At 40.2% G+C, this 19006-nt stretch overlaps 1 protein-coding gene across 4 annotated transcripts in view; it reads right to left on the bottom strand.

Moving 5' to 3' along the window:
- Positions 1-700: 700 nt before the first annotated feature.
- The window catches only part of PITPNB (phosphatidylinositol transfer protein beta), a 71407-nt gene continuing 53101 nt past the window's right edge, over positions 701-19006 (bottom strand). For 3 of the 4 annotated variants that reach the window (XM_031948823.1, XM_031948826.1, XM_031948827.1), the window contains exons 9-11: positions 9013-9123; positions 8531-8653; positions 701-2700 (exon numbers count right to left, since the gene is read on the bottom strand). In XM_031948823.1, coding sequence (XP_031804683.1) covers positions 2650-2700; positions 8531-8653; positions 9013-9123 — 285 coding nt within the window. In that variant the 3' untranslated portion in view covers positions 701-2649. Of the gene's footprint in view, positions 2701-3946; positions 4033-8530; positions 8654-9012; positions 9124-19006 lie in introns of all 4 variants that reach the window. The other variant, XM_031948824.1, reaches the window with a different exon arrangement.

Genomic DNA, 19006 nt, shown 5'->3' on the forward strand with positions numbered 1-19006 from the left:
AGAGGAGAAAGTTGGATGGGGTTGCCAGAGCTTCGGAGGGTGAAGGGCACTGGGAGCTGCCTACTGCTCTGCCCTGCATCTTCCAGTGGACAGGAGGACCTGTCCTTCAGTTGACATTTCATGCTTTAAGAGAAGCCAAAGGTCCTTCCAAAGGAGAAAAGGAGAAACCGACACAGATGTTTCAAAGGTATTCCTTCCCATGTAAAGGCCCGCACCAGCCCTTCTGGGGCAAATACTGAAATTCCTAGGATTTCCTTGGGTTGGGGCACGAGCAAGAGATTCCATGAGCCCTCTCCAGAGACGCACCTACTTCTGACCTAGTTTCAGAGTGTGGGGCCCAAACAATACATGGATTACATTTCTCTATAATGGGAAGTTCAAGACACCTCATCTCTCTGCCAATAAACATCAGGAAAGGAAAAGCCTTGGTAACTGGGATTCATCCCTTTTATCTATCACAAGGCGATAAAAAACAGCTTAAGAAAAGGAGGACTTATACTCTGTGGACATGGACCCAAGGAACCAGCATTCTGTGATAAGCTCGTGGTCAGGCAGGATAAACGGCTCAAGAATACCAAAGAGAGCAGAGCACTCGCTTTTCGAGCACACGGCATGCTCCTGACTCAACAATCAAGGGGGGCACGGAGAGATGCCCCAAACACCACAGAGAGAAAACAACAACCCACATGGAGACATCAGTGGCATTTTGTGATCAAATTTATTTTCAGTTCCAATTTCAATTACTTTGCCTTACTATAATTTACACAAGAAACTGTCGAGTAAACGCGTTATTTTACAGTGACTATACGATCCTTCCAATTTCCACAGCGAATGAAGAAACCATTAAAATCCATGTGTCAGGTGCTCCTGTCCATGTGAGAGCACACTCCCCATGATGCCACAGGTGCCAGTGAGGACCAAGTCCGTGAAATGGAAAGAGCCAGACCCTTTGTGCTGACAGGTTGGCCATAATAATCCTCCTTGCAACAACTCTCCTCAGACAAACCATCTTGCTTTGACAAGCCCACATTCCAACGATGCACAGAAAGTAAACATTGGTGTTCATCCTGAGTACACAGAAGACGTGTGAAGTGCAGCTGGGGTGGGGCCAACAGGACAACATGATGCAAAGCGCCCCTCACCGTCTCGTGGCAATCATTTCGAGAGGGGACAAAAATCACTGTGGACAAATGCACAGGAGCTAGCTGGGCCTTCAGCAAAATAAATGACCGGTAGGGTTCCTCTACTGCAGGAGAGCGTGTTTTAAGTGGGAAAGAGCATGATTTTCAATCATCAAGGCTTAAAACCTTGTCCTACACAAGCTTCTAGGAGTGAGGAGAAAAAAGTTGGAATCTGACAAAGAAACCCAATTTAAAAAAAAAAAAAAAAAATCTTACTTCTGTGTTGTTCCTAAAATAACTTTTTGGTTTCTATCTAACAAGCATTTTAATAGATATCTAGGAGAGGCTCCAGGTGAGTATTTTCTTAAAAAATCCTGAAGATCTGAGGACCACCCACAAAAGGGTTAGAACTATACCATCATCTTCGTAGCGTGTCTTCGGACAGCGCAGAGACCCACGGTTGGCCACGCTCTACACTTTCATCTCATCTGAAAGTGAATGATCTCTCATCTAAAATGTATTTTCAACATGAAAACAGCTAAAAGTCATCATTATATTCCATTGTGTAAGTTGTGAGAAATTGAGGCCATTTGCATAGTTTCCAAAATGCAGTTTTAGAAAATAGTCATTTCAGACACAAGAAAAATTTGACTCGAGGGAAGTACTACACTTCCAACTTCTCGAACGAGCCTACAGTATTTTTTATTGAGATTAAATAGTATCGCCCATTTCTTTTGTGCCTAACAGGCTCTCTGAAATGTTTATAGTGTTTATTATAAATCACAAGCCAGTGTCTTCCCCCCATTTTTTTTTGCCAGTTTCTGATATAGAAAAATACTTGAAATTTAAATGTACAAAAATCCAATAAAAACAGGTACAATTTTTAAGGATTTTTTTTTTCTTCAAGGGCAAGTACAAATGAAATTATAGCCAGATTCCTAACTCATAGAAATCCTCAAAGTTGGCTGTAAGATCGTGACCATCCAGAAATAAATAGCTATAAATACATTCATAGTTTACATTCCAGAATCAGAGGGAAAACAAAAAATTCAGAATAAACTTTTGCTTTGGGAGTCTGTTTACTCATGAGACTAAAATAGAAAGTTTTAACAGACATTTAAGAGAACAACAAAAAAGTATATATTGGTCCACAACTTGACATCCATGAAACATACCAGCTAGCATTACATTGTAGTCAATTCATCCATTAATGGCATTACTCTGATAATTATTAAAATCTGCTAAAGGTATATATAATGAAAATATTTTCCTTTGCCTTTTTGCTGTAGGTACAGTACTCTGGAGAAATTGTACTAATCCCCTAAGTAGATGTATGTATGTATGTACATATATACACAAGTGCGTGCATCAGTATCTATAGCTCTACATGCGGTTTCTATACAGCTACAGATATACACACACATATACATATATACACACGTGTTTGGATAGCGGTACATGTGTACAGATCGTCACACGCACATGTCTGTGAAACGTCAACACTGCAAGTTACTGGTCAGATCCTTCCTCATTCATCGTGGGCAGCACTGGTTCCCCTCACTTGACCTTGATTACGTAACTGTAGGAAAATGGAAAGAGAAGGGTATGAGGAAGGAGACAAAATTAAGTTTTTAAACACTGTAAAGCTTATCAATTTTCCAGAAAAAAATGCTTAATATGGCAAAAAACCTTTATCAGAAAGTCCATTTAAACTGAATAGATTGCTACACTTAAAAAAAAAAAACCTACTCAAGATTTATCCTATTAATGGCTTAACACTATCCCAATGGTGGGAGAAATTAAGCAAATTAACCGCTGAAAAGATCACTAACCTTTATTAAGAATTTATTCCAAGTGATAAAGTGACAGCAAAAAAGCTGGACAAACCAATCATGGACTGCAGTGTGCATTTAGGTAAGAGTGTGAGATCATTTGAAGCTCCTCCTTGATGCCCAGGTAGTTTATTCAGTCTTAGGTACACAATGAAAAGAGTGGCCCAAACAGAGTGAATGTGGGCCACAGAGCAAAGGAGAAAAGACCCCTATATTTGCTCTTCTCCAGAATAAGTTCTATGTTGCCCTATCTGGCTTCCGTGCTTATGGGTAAATTGTAATGGCCGTTCTTTTTACAAAGTCATCCTTTGCTAGATAAAAATGCTCTAGCCTTTAAATGAACAACCACGCCAAAGACTACAGAAAAATGGACATTACAAATTCAACTTAGGTGAGATTACAAATATTAGAACTTAACCGAGTCGTCTAGGAATCTAAGAACTAAAGATTTGGAATGCCAGAGAAAAGAGGAGGGAGAGATTGGTTCAGCTGGTCCACAATGGATGGCAGGGGAGCTGCTTCGCCACCCCTGAATTACTAGGTCAGCCTGAGAACATTCAAAGGCACCAGGATGTGGGGCAATTGTTGACTACAAACATGGGAGTCTGGATTTGAATTCCAGTTCTACCAGCTGATTACTTCTATGACTTCCAGCAGGTCACTTCCCCTCTCTCCATCAAAGTCTCCTCATTAGAATAAACAAAAAGCTGGCTCCAAAGACAAGCCATGTGGAAATCAAGCACACTCAGTCCATTTTGTACATGTGGATATTACTCCATTACTGATCTCAACCTGTGCCACAGATGTCTTTATATGAGAAGGACTGAAGTTCTGAGAGTTCTAATGCTAATGCTTTTTATTTTATGTGGGGTTTGTTCATGTTTAGAAATGAAACCATCAGAATATGGTGAATCTGTGCTCATCAAATGACTCTCCATCACCAGCAAAGTGGGAATTTGAGGTGGTGTCCTGTTCACCCAGCCCTTCACTTACACAGCTTGATATGGCCTCTGACCCTACAGAAGATTCATCTAGACATCAGCAGCCGTTGTGCCTCGGACGGTACCCTTCTTACGCATCTAAACGTAAAATAAAACCGTGAGCTACTGAATCATCGACTCTGAACCTCAGGTTAGTAAGCAAGAAGGCAAAGGCAAGGCAAAGACGCTCTCAGTGAGAGCTGCAATGATAGTCACATCCACATTTGGGAGAACATTTCTAGGTCTCTCCAATAAGCTCAAATCTAAGGGAAGTTCTTAAGGAGTGTTTTCTCAAACAGCATGACAGATATTTAGCTGTCCTTGAGTGCTTCAGAGAAAGTGTTGGTGTGAAATTATTTTTAAAATAGCCCTAGACTCAAGGAAATGTCCACTAATGTTATCTCCATGTCATTTCTTTGAATAGCCTTCAAAGGTCGAAATGGGCCTTTACACAGCTGCTGAAGCTAGAAAGGAAGGAATGGGCACAGGGAATTTCCAGCTGCTCTCGATCTGACAAAAGCAGCTCCTTAGGCATAATTCACTCAAGAGCCATTAGTGTCACACCAAACTTGGTGTGCTTAGGAATGGAGCAGAAGGGACAAAAACAAGAGTTACACAGAAGACAGGAGCCCAAAAACGAGGCACTTGCCAGTGAATGAAGGAAGGCTGAAGAGCAGAAATGTGAAAATGGACCAAGACAGCCATGGAATCATAACTCAGTCACGATCAATGAAGGAAAAAGATGATGACAGAAAGGGAAGAGAAGAAAAGTAACACAGTCATCCTTCAATGTTCGTGGGAGTTAGGGTGCAAGACCCCTGAGAATAATTCTAGACTAACCCCAGACCTAAATTTTTAATAATTCTGAACAAATTATCATACAAAACAAGTACATCACACGACACCCAGCAAAAAGCTGCCGCTTCTCCAAGAGACATTAGTGTCTTGCAGTCTTCACAGCCACCACAGTCCAGCGGCATCAGCTGCTGCACAAATTTCCTCTCCTCCCAAAAGCACAAGATACAAGGATCAATGCAAGGTGGAAGGGAAGTCAGATGATCAAAAATGAAACAAAGAAGAGGCATTTCCAAAAAGAGGGAATAATTTCTTTAACATGGCGAAACTTTGAACAAAACTTAACTGTTTATAATAAGTTTATACTTATGGCAGCAAATGATAGAACAGATTAATAATATATATTATATATTTGACATATATGCAAGTCATCTGCAATTTTCCACAGTATGCTACAAATCTCCCAAAATTCACCTTTAATTATTGATGACCAATGCTCAACTAACCATAACCACAAATATAGAACCCACAAATGTCAAAGGATGACTGTGTTGTCTTTCCCCCCTGTTTTCATACATTAGTTAGGAGGAAAAATAAGAAACAAGGTATCATGTTTATCTTAAAAACTGAGCTACAAACAAGGTATCATGTTTATCTTAAAAACTGAGCTACTGCTAAGCTTAAAGCCTGAAGCTCAAAGGCCTTCTGCTCATGCCCGACACCTCTCGTTCCCAGGCACTCTCTTTGGGGCCAATGCCCATCCTAAAAGAGATTTTAATTCCTGAAATATCTGTGAATGAAAAAGAATTACACTTGTCCAAAATGATTCGATCAGGCATCAATGGAATTAAAACTGAAATTCCTTTCTATCAAAAAGAAGGCTTTACATGTTTAAACTTGCTCGTTATGTAGGGGTCTGCAAGGGAACCTGTAACCTCAGGCACTGCCTGCCTTATCTGTGGATGTTGGAAGACATATTGTTAGTACACAAAGTGAGAAATTCTAGCATAAAGCACTCTTTCATTACTTTGAGCAGTATAAGAACTAGATTTCACGTTAAGATGAGCAGCACAGAGGGCAGGAAAAGGGTTCATTAGAATTTTTGAAACATTAAACAACAAAATACCCCTCCCTTGCTCCCCAGTCTACCCATACCCCCATATAATTTCTTCCATTTTATGGAAGGCAATGGAAACATGAAGATTTAAGCTTAAAACTTAAAAAAAGAGCTACAGAAGACCTTCTAATAATTGAACTTGTATGCGTAATTGCTTGCCTATCTCACAACATTCCTTTTACCAGCTAGAGGGATTGTTAATAAGCAGGCAGACCCCAACTTCTAAACAATCCAGCCTGCCAGGCAGCAGCTACTGCTACTATCAGGAGGGCCAGTGTGCTTTGAAATAAACCAAAAACAGCCTGGAAGATTTTAAGGCACTTATGGGTTGAAGAGCAAGAGGAAAAAAGCTGGGCAACTTCTGACCCTAAAGGCAGAAGTGACCAAAGATAGATTCCCTGGTATATGGGCCTTCTCCCATTGCTGAAATCTTTCTCACTTCAGTTGGTTACATCTCATGCTACCACAATAAGGAACCTATGACTTTAATATTTCAAAGAAATCTAGCCGCCTTTAATGGGGTTGTCACCTTTGCCTCAAAGTGAGCAAGTTCTATCCCACTCTCTCCTAAACTAACAACCACTCATATTTTGGTGCAGGAAAATGAACTGTAAAGACATGGGGCCCAAGTGACCTGACTAGCTGGAACTAATCGAGATAGACCAAATCAAGAGGGCCATCGGGTGTAAACAATCGTTTTCACATGCACAAGATGGAGAACACAGCCAGGCAAGAAAATTAATGTAATCTTAAGACTACATTTAAGGCACAATGTCCAAAATTAGAAAGCTGTCAGCCATGCTGTGTGTACTTCTCTCTGACTAGAACACACCCACATGATAGATTTCTTTAGGATTAAAGAAGGGACCCCAGAGGCCATCTCTTCATATCACAGATGGGGAAGCAGAAGCCCATATGGGTGTAGAAGCAGGAGTATTAGGATCAGTGGAGGTGTGATTTTTGAAAGGCCATTGACAGATGAAGACTGGTTGAAGGAATTGTCCAGCCAGTATGAAAAACATGGAACAAGATTATCTGGGTTTGAGTTATAAAAGTTATAAAAAAAGAGACTAAACTTCTGTTTGGCCCCATGGGGCAGAACAGGGATAATTCTGGAAACTGCAAAACTGGATAAGGAGAAGTCTCCCACCATGCTGACTAAGCCCAATTGAAGAGGCCACCTGTAGAAGGCAACAGCTTTCCCCTCACTGAAGCCCAGAAGGGGCTAGACAGAGGACATTATTTTTCAAGGTATGAATAGCCACTGAAATGTCCTTCCAACTAAAAATTTTCAATACTTTTGAGTGCATACTTTGGCCTCTAAATCTCAAAAAAGTTCTTAGTCCTAAATTAGTCCTAAACCAGAAGCAGGATGGCATATGCAATGGTAAAGGGAGCTCCCAATGCACACAAAAGCATGGCTCTCTTTCATCTAGTCATGTAGACTCTGTGCCCAATTTGTGTATACTCGGTATTTTATAAATGTCTGTTGAATTAAATTGTGTTAAGCAGACCTTTGTAGGCTGGGTCAGGAACAGTTTCTGGAGGGAAAGGTTTTCCGAGTTCTAAAAAGCACTTGGGAACACGATCCATTTGTAATTCGGGGATTGCCTGTAGTTTACTTTATGTGAAGGGTAAGGTTAAAACATTTTATTGCCTTATAAAGCAAACATTTCCAAGGCCTTTATAAGGTTCATGTAAACTAATTAGGAGCAGATTTTCCTTAATTACAAAAATTCCGGCAATTTGAAACACAACAGCTTTAGCTTCCTTTTCTATTGTGTCAGAGAAATAGAATTGCTTCCATGGTCCTTTTGTTTGATGGTGTTTCTAAACATTGCTATTAGCTGGCATGTACCTGGGATGACTCTATGGAAACCTCTCCTGGATCTACTTCCACATTGGGCCTTCGTCAGCTCAAGCAAACCTTGACTTACTTCTAATCTCTAGTCAGGTCTGTCAAATGGGGGGAAAAAAAGGCCACTGTGGAAGTTTACACTTCCAAAAGAGGGGAGGACACGTACTCTCAGGCTGACCCTTGACATTTTGAAATGGGGAAAATACTATTACCCAAACAAAAGGAAAATTTGGTTTCTCCTTAGTTTGCCCATCAGCTCCCATCACTAACAAAGTTGAGGAAAAAATTCTGAAGTTGGGGAGAAAAGATCAACTTTTTTTGAACTATGGGGTTAAATTTGAGTTTAATGGTCTAAAATAGGGGTCCTCAAACTATACCGCAGGCCAGATGCGGCAGCTGAGAACAATTATCCCCCTCACCCAGGGCTATGAAGTTTCTTTCTTCACAAAACAAAACCACAAAACAAAGTTTTTGTTTTTACTATAGTCCGGCCCTTCAACAGTCTGAAGGACAGTGAACTGGCCCCCTATTTAAAAAGTTTGAGGACCTCTGGTCTAAAAGATCAAGAGGATTATCGATATACTAAGATTAACAGTAGAGATCTACAAAGGCCCAATGGCTATAGGGAAAAAACAAAAACAAAAACAGAAATGTGACATTTCAACACCCTGAATCTAGGAAGGACCTCATCAACATCGGACTTCCTTCTGAAAGGGGGAAAGCTCCTCCTAAGATCCCAGGTCAAGACAAAGAATGCTAGTCTAAAGTCAGCTCTGCCAGTGCTCCCTTTCCCTTCATGCAGAGTCGAGACAAGAAGGCAGCCTTACAGCTTCTAGCTCTTTCTGGGTCTCATCTTCCATTCTTCGAATGTCTTCCATAGTCAGGTCGATCCACTTGTCAATCCAACAAAAGAGCTGGCGGTGGAAGTTAGTAAATATTCTTTTTTCTTGCTTTGAAAAGAAAGAGATAAAGGTACATTACAAGGCCAGCGGGGCAGAAGTCATTATTCCATTACATGAACATTAATGACCCCCCCCCCAAGGCATTTATGTGCAAGTGCCACACCAAGACCCCTCCTCATGGGCCCTTCTGCAATGGCCACCATGCTAATCAAGTAGAGTAAGGCTGTCCTGGGAAGAGCCTAATGTTCCCCCATAGCTGCAAATGCCGGGAACGAGAGAGACCTCCCCAGAACAGTTCAACTCCAGAGAGGTGTACAGGCCCTCTGGAGGGCAGCACGGATCCCAGTTCTATAGCACAAGGGAGCATATGTGATACCTGGTCTCACTCGTTTTCATGGGCGACTTACTTTTTGGATAAAGTTTTCTACTTTACTCTGCAGACCCCACCACTTGAATTTGATGGTTACCAGCTTGTAGGCACACATTTGGGGAGAGTCTTGGTTATTTGCCAGGTCTTTCTAGATGGGAAAAATGGAAAGAAAATATAATGTAATAAAATAAATTTAAAAATACTGAAATTAATCTAATCTAAGCATCCAAAAGTTCTGAGTTTCCATATGTGCCTACTATGTCCTGTTTCCCTGAAGACAAAGAGGGAAGAGGAGAGTTATTTATTCCATTCAGCTTTGAAAGAGCAGCTAAGCTATGGGTACTTCAGTAGACAAACAACTCAGCAGGGGTTCGGGGTTCAAACAGGCTCAGGGTTCGAACTCCATCTTTGACAGGTCCTAGCCAGAAAACTCTGGGCAAGACATTTTGCCTCTCTTGCCTTAGTTTCCTCATCTGTAAAATGAGGGAATATTACTGAATCCAAATATTACAAGAATCCTCATGTGAAAAATGAGGCACCCAAGGACTTCCCAGGTCTACTCTGGATGGAAAAGGCTTCAGGGCAGAGGTGGAGCTCCCTGGGCCTGGACTGGCGGCTATGAGACCCTGCACAGCTTGCTCAAGGCCTCCTGCCGCCGCTGCCTCCAAAACCCTGGCTCTTTAAAACTGTCAAACGTTTGCGTACAAACAGCGGGTTGAAGTATGGCTCAAATTAAAGAGCAAGCTAAAAATACACAAAAAAGGCTCAAACAAACTCGAGTTCCAAGAACAGGACGTATACATCTGACTTGTACAATTAATGAAGTTTATGCCCCTTTTGGAATTTTTGGGAGGATACTCAAGTTGAATCACACTATTAAACACTGGTAATGGAAAGATGGCAACATGCAAGATTCCAGCCGAACCCAAGTCTGAGAAACATCTCGGCAAAGATGAAAAAAGCATGCCCGATGAGGCAGACGTTCCACAAAACCAGAGAAGCAGCAGCAACCTCCTGCATCTCATCCAGGACCCCAAGCCCACAGGTGCTCGGGGCAGCGGCCCCTCCAAGCACATGCAGACAACAGAGGCCAGAGGCCGGTACCAGCTGATGGCCCAAGGGCTGGGCTCTCCCTCCAAGACAAAAACTACGAAGATGGCAGGGAGCAGGAGACCAGGTCACAGCCACCATCCAGAACAAAGCAGTGGCAACAGTGCTCAGATTGCAGTGAGAACAAGACCGGAGCTATGCCCTGGATTCAGAGCACATAAACAATGGTCCTAGCTGCCGAGTCAAAAGCCAGGAATTGAGGCAGAAGACACAAGTAAACAAAAGAAAACTAATTCAATAAAAAAAAAAAAAAAATACCATGGGTTTAAGAGAAGATTAAAAAGTAAATCCATAAGATGAAAAATAAATTCCACAATAAACACAAGTAGAGCCTCAGGGTGGGAACTGGAGTGGCCACCAGAACTAAGTGGATAGAATAAAACAAGGGATTAAAAAAAAAAAAAAGAAAGAAAGAAAGAAATAATAGAACTCAAGGGAGAAAATGACATGAGAATAAGTGCTTACAACAGAGACTATCTTGAAAACAATGAAACGAATAACTCAAATGACTCACTGAAATAACCAGAAAGAAAAACAAAGTCAAAAGTGTGTAAAATTAGAAGGCCAATGAGGTGTCCTCCGTGGAAAAATAACTGACCTAAAAGTAGTTTGGGGAAATAATCCCTCTGTTCCCAGAAACACATAACCAACTAAAACCTCAGACTCAATTTCAAGAAAACTGTCCAGAATTATGCAAGCACCAGGAAAGAATAAAGTACAAAGAGAAAGACACTCCAGCCAGAAAACATCCAGAAATGTCAGCCAAAATCCATGGCCTCCAGGGCCAGGCAAAGGAAGAAAAAGTTCATGGGTCAAGAAACTGTAGACAGGATCCAGTAGTCAATTACTAGAGAGAAAAGAAATTCTTAGATGCACAATCCTAAAGGCGAAAGGAACTTACCACCAAGGATAACCATGTGGAGAAAGAAAAATATCAACCTCCATGGAGGAAATGATAAGACCTTTAGTGTGAGAATTCTCCCCAAGTCTTAGAAAAAAAAGTAAAATCTGAGCAACATGCACAGCAGACAAGAAGCCTACAAAAGCAAATGTGTCTGAGGAATTAAGGAGCTAAAGGATGATCACATGATTACACAATCACTGGAGAGGAGAGACAACTATCTCTTCAGAATCCTACTATCTTCAAGGTCAAAGAAATAATAAAAGAAAAAGGCAGGGCCGGGTTATGATTTTATTGATTTGCTAGTTCTGAAAGAAATCAAAGGGAGGCAGGGAAAGGAATATACTAGAATAGAAATGAAGGTGAAACTTATTTATTGTAACTAAACTGTGAAAGTCATCTTTCTTATCCAAAAGGCAGATATAAAACACACACACGAAACCATGCATGTATATATATACACACACATATAATGTCCACACATATATAAAAGACAGCTTTTGCAAGGGAGCCACAGGGTAAACAAGAAGGCTGGTCCCAAATGATCAGAACCAGGGATCTGGCTCTGGGTTTGGTGAAGAATGGATGGGTAGTAGAGTAGAATGAGCCACTCCAATTACAGATTACTGGTTTTGAACCTATTCCCTTTCTTTTCCTACCTTGCTTTTCTTTATTTCAAGGCAATAAGGCCAAAGGGAAAAGGAAAAAAAAAAAAAAAAAAAAAAAAAAAAAAAAAAAAAAAAAAACGAGAAAATACAAGTAACAATTGTTAACTGTGAATGTGATTAATTTCTTCATGTAACAGAAATGTAGCTAAATGGATTAGAGAGCAAAATTTAACAATATGTTGTTTAAAGGAAACACAATTGAAACAAAGATTCACAGAATCAAATTGAGGGCCTGAGTAGAATTTATTATGTTTCAGGTGAATCTAAAAGCATTAGGGTAATAATCACGATAGCTGCTATCTAGTTATTAATGAAAGTGAAGTGAAAAATAGTATGCATATGTATCAGCTTTCCATGGCAACTTTATAAAAATGTACTGTGTCCAGACCAAAAAAAAGCCTCACAAAGACAAAAAAGCAGAATGTTGAACACACAACTTTTATTGATCACAATGTAATCAATAAGTGGAATCTGAAGAATGGATTAAAATTTAAGGGGAGATTAAGTAACAGAATCCTAAAGAATGAAGAGGAAAAAGAACACATTGTAGAAACAATCATTTTATTAAAGAAAATAGCAACTATAACATACCAAAGTTTGAAGGATTAAGTTACAGTAGTTCTTTGAGAGAAATATTTTCTCTAAATACTTTCAACCACAAGAAAACAAGTCAAAGAAATGTGCATCTAATTTTTTTTAAGTTAAAAAAGCAGCAAATCAAAAAACTTCAAACACATGCAAAAAAAAAAAAAACTGAAAACTGAAAAAAGCCTAAAAAAATTGAACTCACAGACTAAGAGCTGGTTTTTTTTTTGGCAAAAGAATATGCAAAATTTTTTAATTTGGTTAAAAGAAAAGCCAACCAGAGAATCTAAATGACCAAAATCATGAGAAGAGGTCTGATTTTTTGGGAATAGAACTATGATTTTTCATCACAGCTCCTTGTGAAGAAGTTTATCAATTCTGATCAATGGCTTTCCTGCAAATTAAGGTATTAGGGAACCTCCAAGAGCACAAATGCTGAGTGGTTCACCCAAGCTGTGCATGTAATTTCAGAGGTAAATCCAGGTCTCTATCCACTAAGTCATGATACTTCTTCTTCACACAATTTTATAGCAACAAACTGATCATTGTTTACAAAAATAAAAATTCCCAGATTATCAGAATAAGATAGACCTTGTAAAAAATTCAATTAAAAAAAAAAAAAAACTGAAAACGTCATTAATGAACTCCCAAAAGAAAACAAACCAGGAACAGATGGATTTACAAGTGAATCCTAGTAAACATCCAAAGAAAAATTAACTGCAATAATACAGTTTGGGGGCAGAAAGAGAGAGAGACACCATTCAACTAATTGCTTCAATGAGTCAAATATCGTCCTGCTATCCAAGAAGGGAGGGATGATCAAGCAGAAAGCAGCACTTCTAATGAATAAGTAAAAAATATGGAATAAAATGTAAGTCAACAGGCTAAATTTGCCAGCACTGGCAAAGTCCTTCAGAGAAGGAGAACCAACCAGGAGACCTGGATGGGTCCAATACTGGTGCACAGTCCTTCAGAAAGCATCTATTAGAAACAGATTTGAGCTCAAGCACTTTGTCATCCAAGTACAGAGAGACTATACTAAGTGATTATGTTCTCACACATCCCAGGAGAAGGAAGAAGCAAGAAATGCAACAGCCTTGATGCTGCTTCTTTAACATTACCTAGTAATTCCCAACAATGCTTGATACTCATGCTGCTTTCAGCTCTAAAATGTTATTCTCTAAAACAAATTAATAATTTATAAGACACTTACTATGTACTCATATGCTGAGCTCTTTACAAATATCACATCTGATCTCAGAAAAGTGAAGTCTCTTACCCAGGGTCACACAATTACAAGTGTCTCAGGGGAATTTGAACTCGGGTCTTCCTAATTTTTAGGAATGTCATTTAAGGAAAGAGCTATTAAGTCAAAATAAAGAAACACCTTGAACCTTATTCTCACTGAAGAAAATGAAAAGCCCTGGATTTGGGAGTCCAAATCCAAACTTACTTACAACCTCTGCCTCTGGAGGAATTGTGGAACCACTCGGAACTATAGCTCATTGTGTGACATGGGAACAGGGGCCAATAGCACGGCACAACAGCAGTCTCATATGCCAAGGCTATGAGCCCCAATGTCACATACAACAGGAGGCACCTCTCTAGTAGCAGGCTAACTTCTGAGAACATGTGAAGCAAAGCGGGAAGAAGAGCTCTCCAGAACTGTAGGTGACTCATTCCTACCCGCCACCTCCTCTCAGCATATTAATCCCATGGGCACCATACCCTGTCTCCTCAATAAACTTGGCTTCTCTCCATCACCCACAAGACCGAAAGACAATTCTATATAAGACATAGACACTCATACCCTTAACAAAAGGTTTTATAGCTGGCTTTCCAAACTTTGCATTTCTCCACAAAAATATGGAAGGAAAGATACAACTTGAACACACCCCAAATCTCTAATGTTCCTACAACTACATGGGAATTATACTTAAGATTAAAGCAAACAACTAAAAAAAAAAAAATACTGATAAGCAAATCCAGGAAAACAAAAATAAGGGTAAAAGTCATCTGGTTATCAAGAGACAGGATCCCTGGAGTTTATTTCGAAGCCAATAGAAAAATCCCAAATCCAAATTGTGAATCATCACAATGTAATTCCAATTCCAATATAATATCCCAAGGACTAACCAATTGTGAAATCCCTCCTTAGTTTGTATTTTTACCAAATTCCTTAAATTTCACAACTAACTTGAAATGAAACCGAAAAGGCCAAACCATGCTTTTAATTTAACAACACATATTAGGTTACCCTAAGGTATGTGAAAGAGGCCTAGGGCAAGTAATGTATACTTCAAGCTACATAATATAATCAAACAAAAAGCTGTATGTTTAGCTGGCATGGTGCGCAATCAGTCTGGCTAATCCACCAGCTCTCACCTTTCAGAACTGTGACAAATAAATATATACAAATGTGAAAAGAAATGTTTTTGAAAAGTGAATCCTGAGGGATACTAAAAACTCAATTTCCAAAACTGCAATGTTCTCAAAGCCTTTTATTGGATGTTGATAACAATTGTTTATTTCTTGCCCCCAAATCTGTTAGGGTAAGTCTTCAGTCCAAGTTCAGACCCAGCACCAGAACCTTTCCCAGAATGGACACAGGACTCACACTCCCCTTAAAGGGGATTAGTTTTAGATAATTGTCTGAAGGTTCCTTTTCAGCAGAATTTGCAATGCAAGTTTTCAAGCCCATAGCTCACTCTGAGAAAAGCGTAATTACAAGTTAAAAATAAATGACACCCCGCTGGGGTTGCTGCCAGCCTTACTTGAAAGGTTTAAAGACACGCAATCATTGAAAAGATGAGAAGTGATTGGCCTGAAGCTTTCTAAGAGGAACCTGCCTAAAGCACAGCATTTAGAATTGAGTAACCCAGAAGATAGGAAGTATCGGACGCGACATTCAGCAGTCTTCTTTCCAGACACAACCAGGCCAGAACAACAATTCAGCACAAGACATTTTAGTAAAAGAAAGTAATGAAGACAGGTCAAGAGTTCAAAGAACAGAGAGGAAAAAATTAGTTATTCTCCCCAATCTATATGCCCCAGATTTTCTTTTTTTGTACATCAGATATGTTTTGACACTGATCATGCAATCTGGGAGTATATCTCATTTTAAAAAGCATCTTCAAAATAAATAAATGAATGAATGAATGAATGAATAAGAATCTCAGCTTTCTTTCCATGATCAAATCTAGAGTGAATCTGATCACCAAAAGCATAGCAAGAGCACCTTGGATCTGAAATCAAGACAGCATAGGTGTAACTCTTTCTAGTCATGTAATCCCAAGCCACAGTTTACTCATCTGTAAAATGGATCACACCACTCTCCCTACAGATTCAGGACATCAAAGCAGATTGCTGTTTGTCCTTTCTGAAGACCACTAGTGACATCATGGGGCAACATCCTGACTCGTGTACAGGATTTAGTAGAGGCCGAACAAATCAGGACAGCCATGGATGAGACACCGTGGGCGACCGTGGCGCCTTCAGTGTCTGACCAAGCTCTAAGCGCTCCACAGTGCTCCGTGTGCTTGGAACCAACTTCAATCAGGGGTTTGAACCTGTCAGTCGCTCTCCATCTGCTGAGATGGTGTTGCTGAGGTGAGGTCACTGAACATCAACTTTTGGAAGCCACAGGTGAGAGTTGTGGTATGGCAGGTGAATAAGGTGAGTAAGAAGCTCTGAATAGGCCTTGGCAGACCCCATTGCAGAGTTATTAATCCTCCTTTAAACGCCAACTCTTTAAAATTCTTTAAAATTAATATTTTTACATTATCTAAATTTCTTCTTGTTCTTCCCCACCCCCTCTTCTAGAAAGTCATCCAGATTAAAAAGACTCTCCAATCTTCATAGAGACATTATGTCACTAATGAGAGATTAGGCCTGCTAATGTCCTCTCCCAGCATCAGGAAAGAGGCTACAACTGTTTGGTGGTCACTCCTGCTCTCCCAACCTACGCCACATAAAAAGTCTGCATCCTGAGCTCTCAACTCCTCCTGGAAATGTGGAGTCCAAACTCAGTAAAGTAAATCTGGAGACTGTCGCATAAAACCAAATGGGCCTTTTAAATATGACTTAAACTTAAGGGGGTCAAAAATATCAAAGTACCTTCAAGACATCAAACTACTTTCTGTTTTAAAATTAATATTTTAAAGGCTTAAAGATTTCCCGAGTTTCTAAGGGGATCCGAGAATGGGATTGTTTCCAAATGAGAAATTATTAAGATTAATACATATTATATCCTCACATCTATGAAAGTCAAGTTAAGTGTGTCATTGAGGAAGCCCTGGTTTAAGAATTTTCTTCTCTAGCAGAGACTGCAAGTTATTGTCAAGACAAAGAGGGAACCAATTAATAATGCTTGGGGAAGGGCTTGAAACACACAAAAGTAAAGTGACTACTTTCTTACAGCTACACAAGTTAAGTACTAAAGGTAGATTGAACTAGAATCCAAATCCTGATTTCAGGCCCAGCACATTATCCACAAAATCACACTGCTTGGGCAATATATTATATAAAACACTATCTACACACATTTCAAGTGTTTTAGCTTTGGATATACAAACTGGGACACAGCTATGTCCCTTCTCCACACACAAGAGGGAATATGATGAATACCAAGAAGCATCACAAGATCCAGAAACGAGAGAAAGGAAGCAGAGCTAAGATTACAACAACAGAGGAGTCAACAAAGAACCTCCACAGAACAAGCAATATTAGAGTAAGATCAAAAAAGAGATACAACCACAGCCTTCCCTCTGCAGGTAGGAGGGCACTGCAACCAATTTTAATGTATTAATTAGTTTGATTTCTTACATCTTTTTTCTTTTCTTTGGAGGGGGAGAGGGAGGAGGAAGAGAGTACTATTAAGTGTGTGTGTATATATATATATATATATATATATATATATATACACACACACACACACACACACACACACACATATATATATTATAAGGGATGGATCTCTGAACAGAAGAAAACTTGGTGATATAAAAAAGAAAAAAAATATCCATGATTTTTATGGAAATTTGTAAAAATGGCATCCCCCAAGATATACCCAATCCTGATGAGGAAAATATACCAATAACACGGAGCTATCAAGAGCTAACAAGAACTGACAAGGATAAAGATCTGAAAATCAATGGTGAAGCAAGACTTTGAAACCTCCAAAGGACACAAAAATTCAAGATATCCCTCCTCTTGGTTCAAAGCCCCTTGGAGGCTTCCTAATCTCACCAGTTCATGACAAGTTTCTGTTTGTGGCAATCCAGGTCTTGCACTCTCCCTCCTGTAACATACAAGAGCCCTTCCCGATTCCCTCTGCTGGGACTATCTCCATCCTCACTGCCCCCAACCCCATTCTGATTTGATCATGTCTGCCTCCACTCATGTTTCAGCATGGTCAGGACCCTCAGATACCAGAGCAGGCTTGGAAAGTCCCCATCGAGTTGACCAAGCTTTCCATAGGGACTAGACTGACAGTTGATGTGACTTTGGGAGCATCTCCACACTTGCCTAGTCTTGTCTCAGATTGTCCCACAGGGCCATGGTCATCTTGTCTTGGTATCCCAGGATTTAGTGTTTTGTCAACACAGGGTAGGAAGAGGCCTTTAATACAATGTTTCTTCATTATCAAGAGCCCCACGTTTCAATGTTGAGTTCCAAGAGATACTTTAAAGATATCTGAAAATGTGGGCTCTAAAAATAGCTGTGCCTAAAAAACAAGTCAATTCTACAATATGGTCTTAAAAGGTCTAACAAGAAGCAAATGTTTGAGTTACTTTCTTAACACCCACCTCGAAGATGTGGTTTCAAACAGATCTGAATATATTAATTCAAAGAACTTCAGAGCCAGGAACAAAACTGAGAGATCATCTAAAACAGATGGCACTTCCCCTGAAGGGATAGTGGTAGAGATTGTACATTTGTTTTTACTTTTCATCTCTGGCACCCAACACAGTGCCTAGCCAACACCTAGGATTACTGCTACAAGGAAACAGATAAATGACTGGCCACAGTCTAACTTGAGTCCAGCACTCGGTCCCCTGTACCACACTGGCAGGCACTGAGAAGAAGCCTGCTGGTGGAAGTGGAACAACCCTCTTGATTATATAGATGAGCAAAGTGTTTGCCCAATACCACACAGCTGTCGACAACAGAGGTGGGTGCAGATGCACGGTCTCTAGTCCGCTGCTCTTGTCAACTTCTCTCTGCTGGGCTCCTAAGGCCGACTGCATAGCCCATCATCCCAGCTCAGAACTGAGAGCAGTCTCCTTGACAGCCAAGAGTTCTTTCTATCCTTAACTTCATCCCTGGATCTTTTGCCCTAATCACTAGATTTTCTTGCCCCTAAGTGGTAGATTTTGATTCAAAAGGGCTTCAAGATGCCACCTTCATTCTATTCATTTCTACTGGAAACCGAAAATTAGGGAGCAGGGATGTGCCCCAAATCTGCAAAGCCTTGAGCATGGGTCTCTTTCTGTCCCCCTTTCCAGTCTGAATCACAGGGTGCCCAGACTCCGCAGCCCATCCTTGTGGGCCTTTTCCCTCTTTCAGGAGCCTAAGAGCAGGCTAATGGTTACCACTGATCCCACTACTTCCTACAGAGGAGGGAGACCCTCAGGTTAGAGCTCATTAGTGATCATTGATAAGGTGATTTGTCAAAATTCTGCTTATTCAACTTAGAATTACTTAGTACAGGCAAAGAAACAGTCTGGCTTCAAGGTTCCTCCTCACCACCTAATGTGCTGTGGTGT

This window comes from Sarcophilus harrisii, chromosome 1 (genome assembly GCF_902635505.1).
Source record: "Sarcophilus harrisii chromosome 1, mSarHar1.11, whole genome shotgun sequence".
NCBI lineage: Eukaryota > Metazoa > Chordata > Mammalia > Dasyuromorphia > Dasyuridae > Sarcophilus > Sarcophilus harrisii.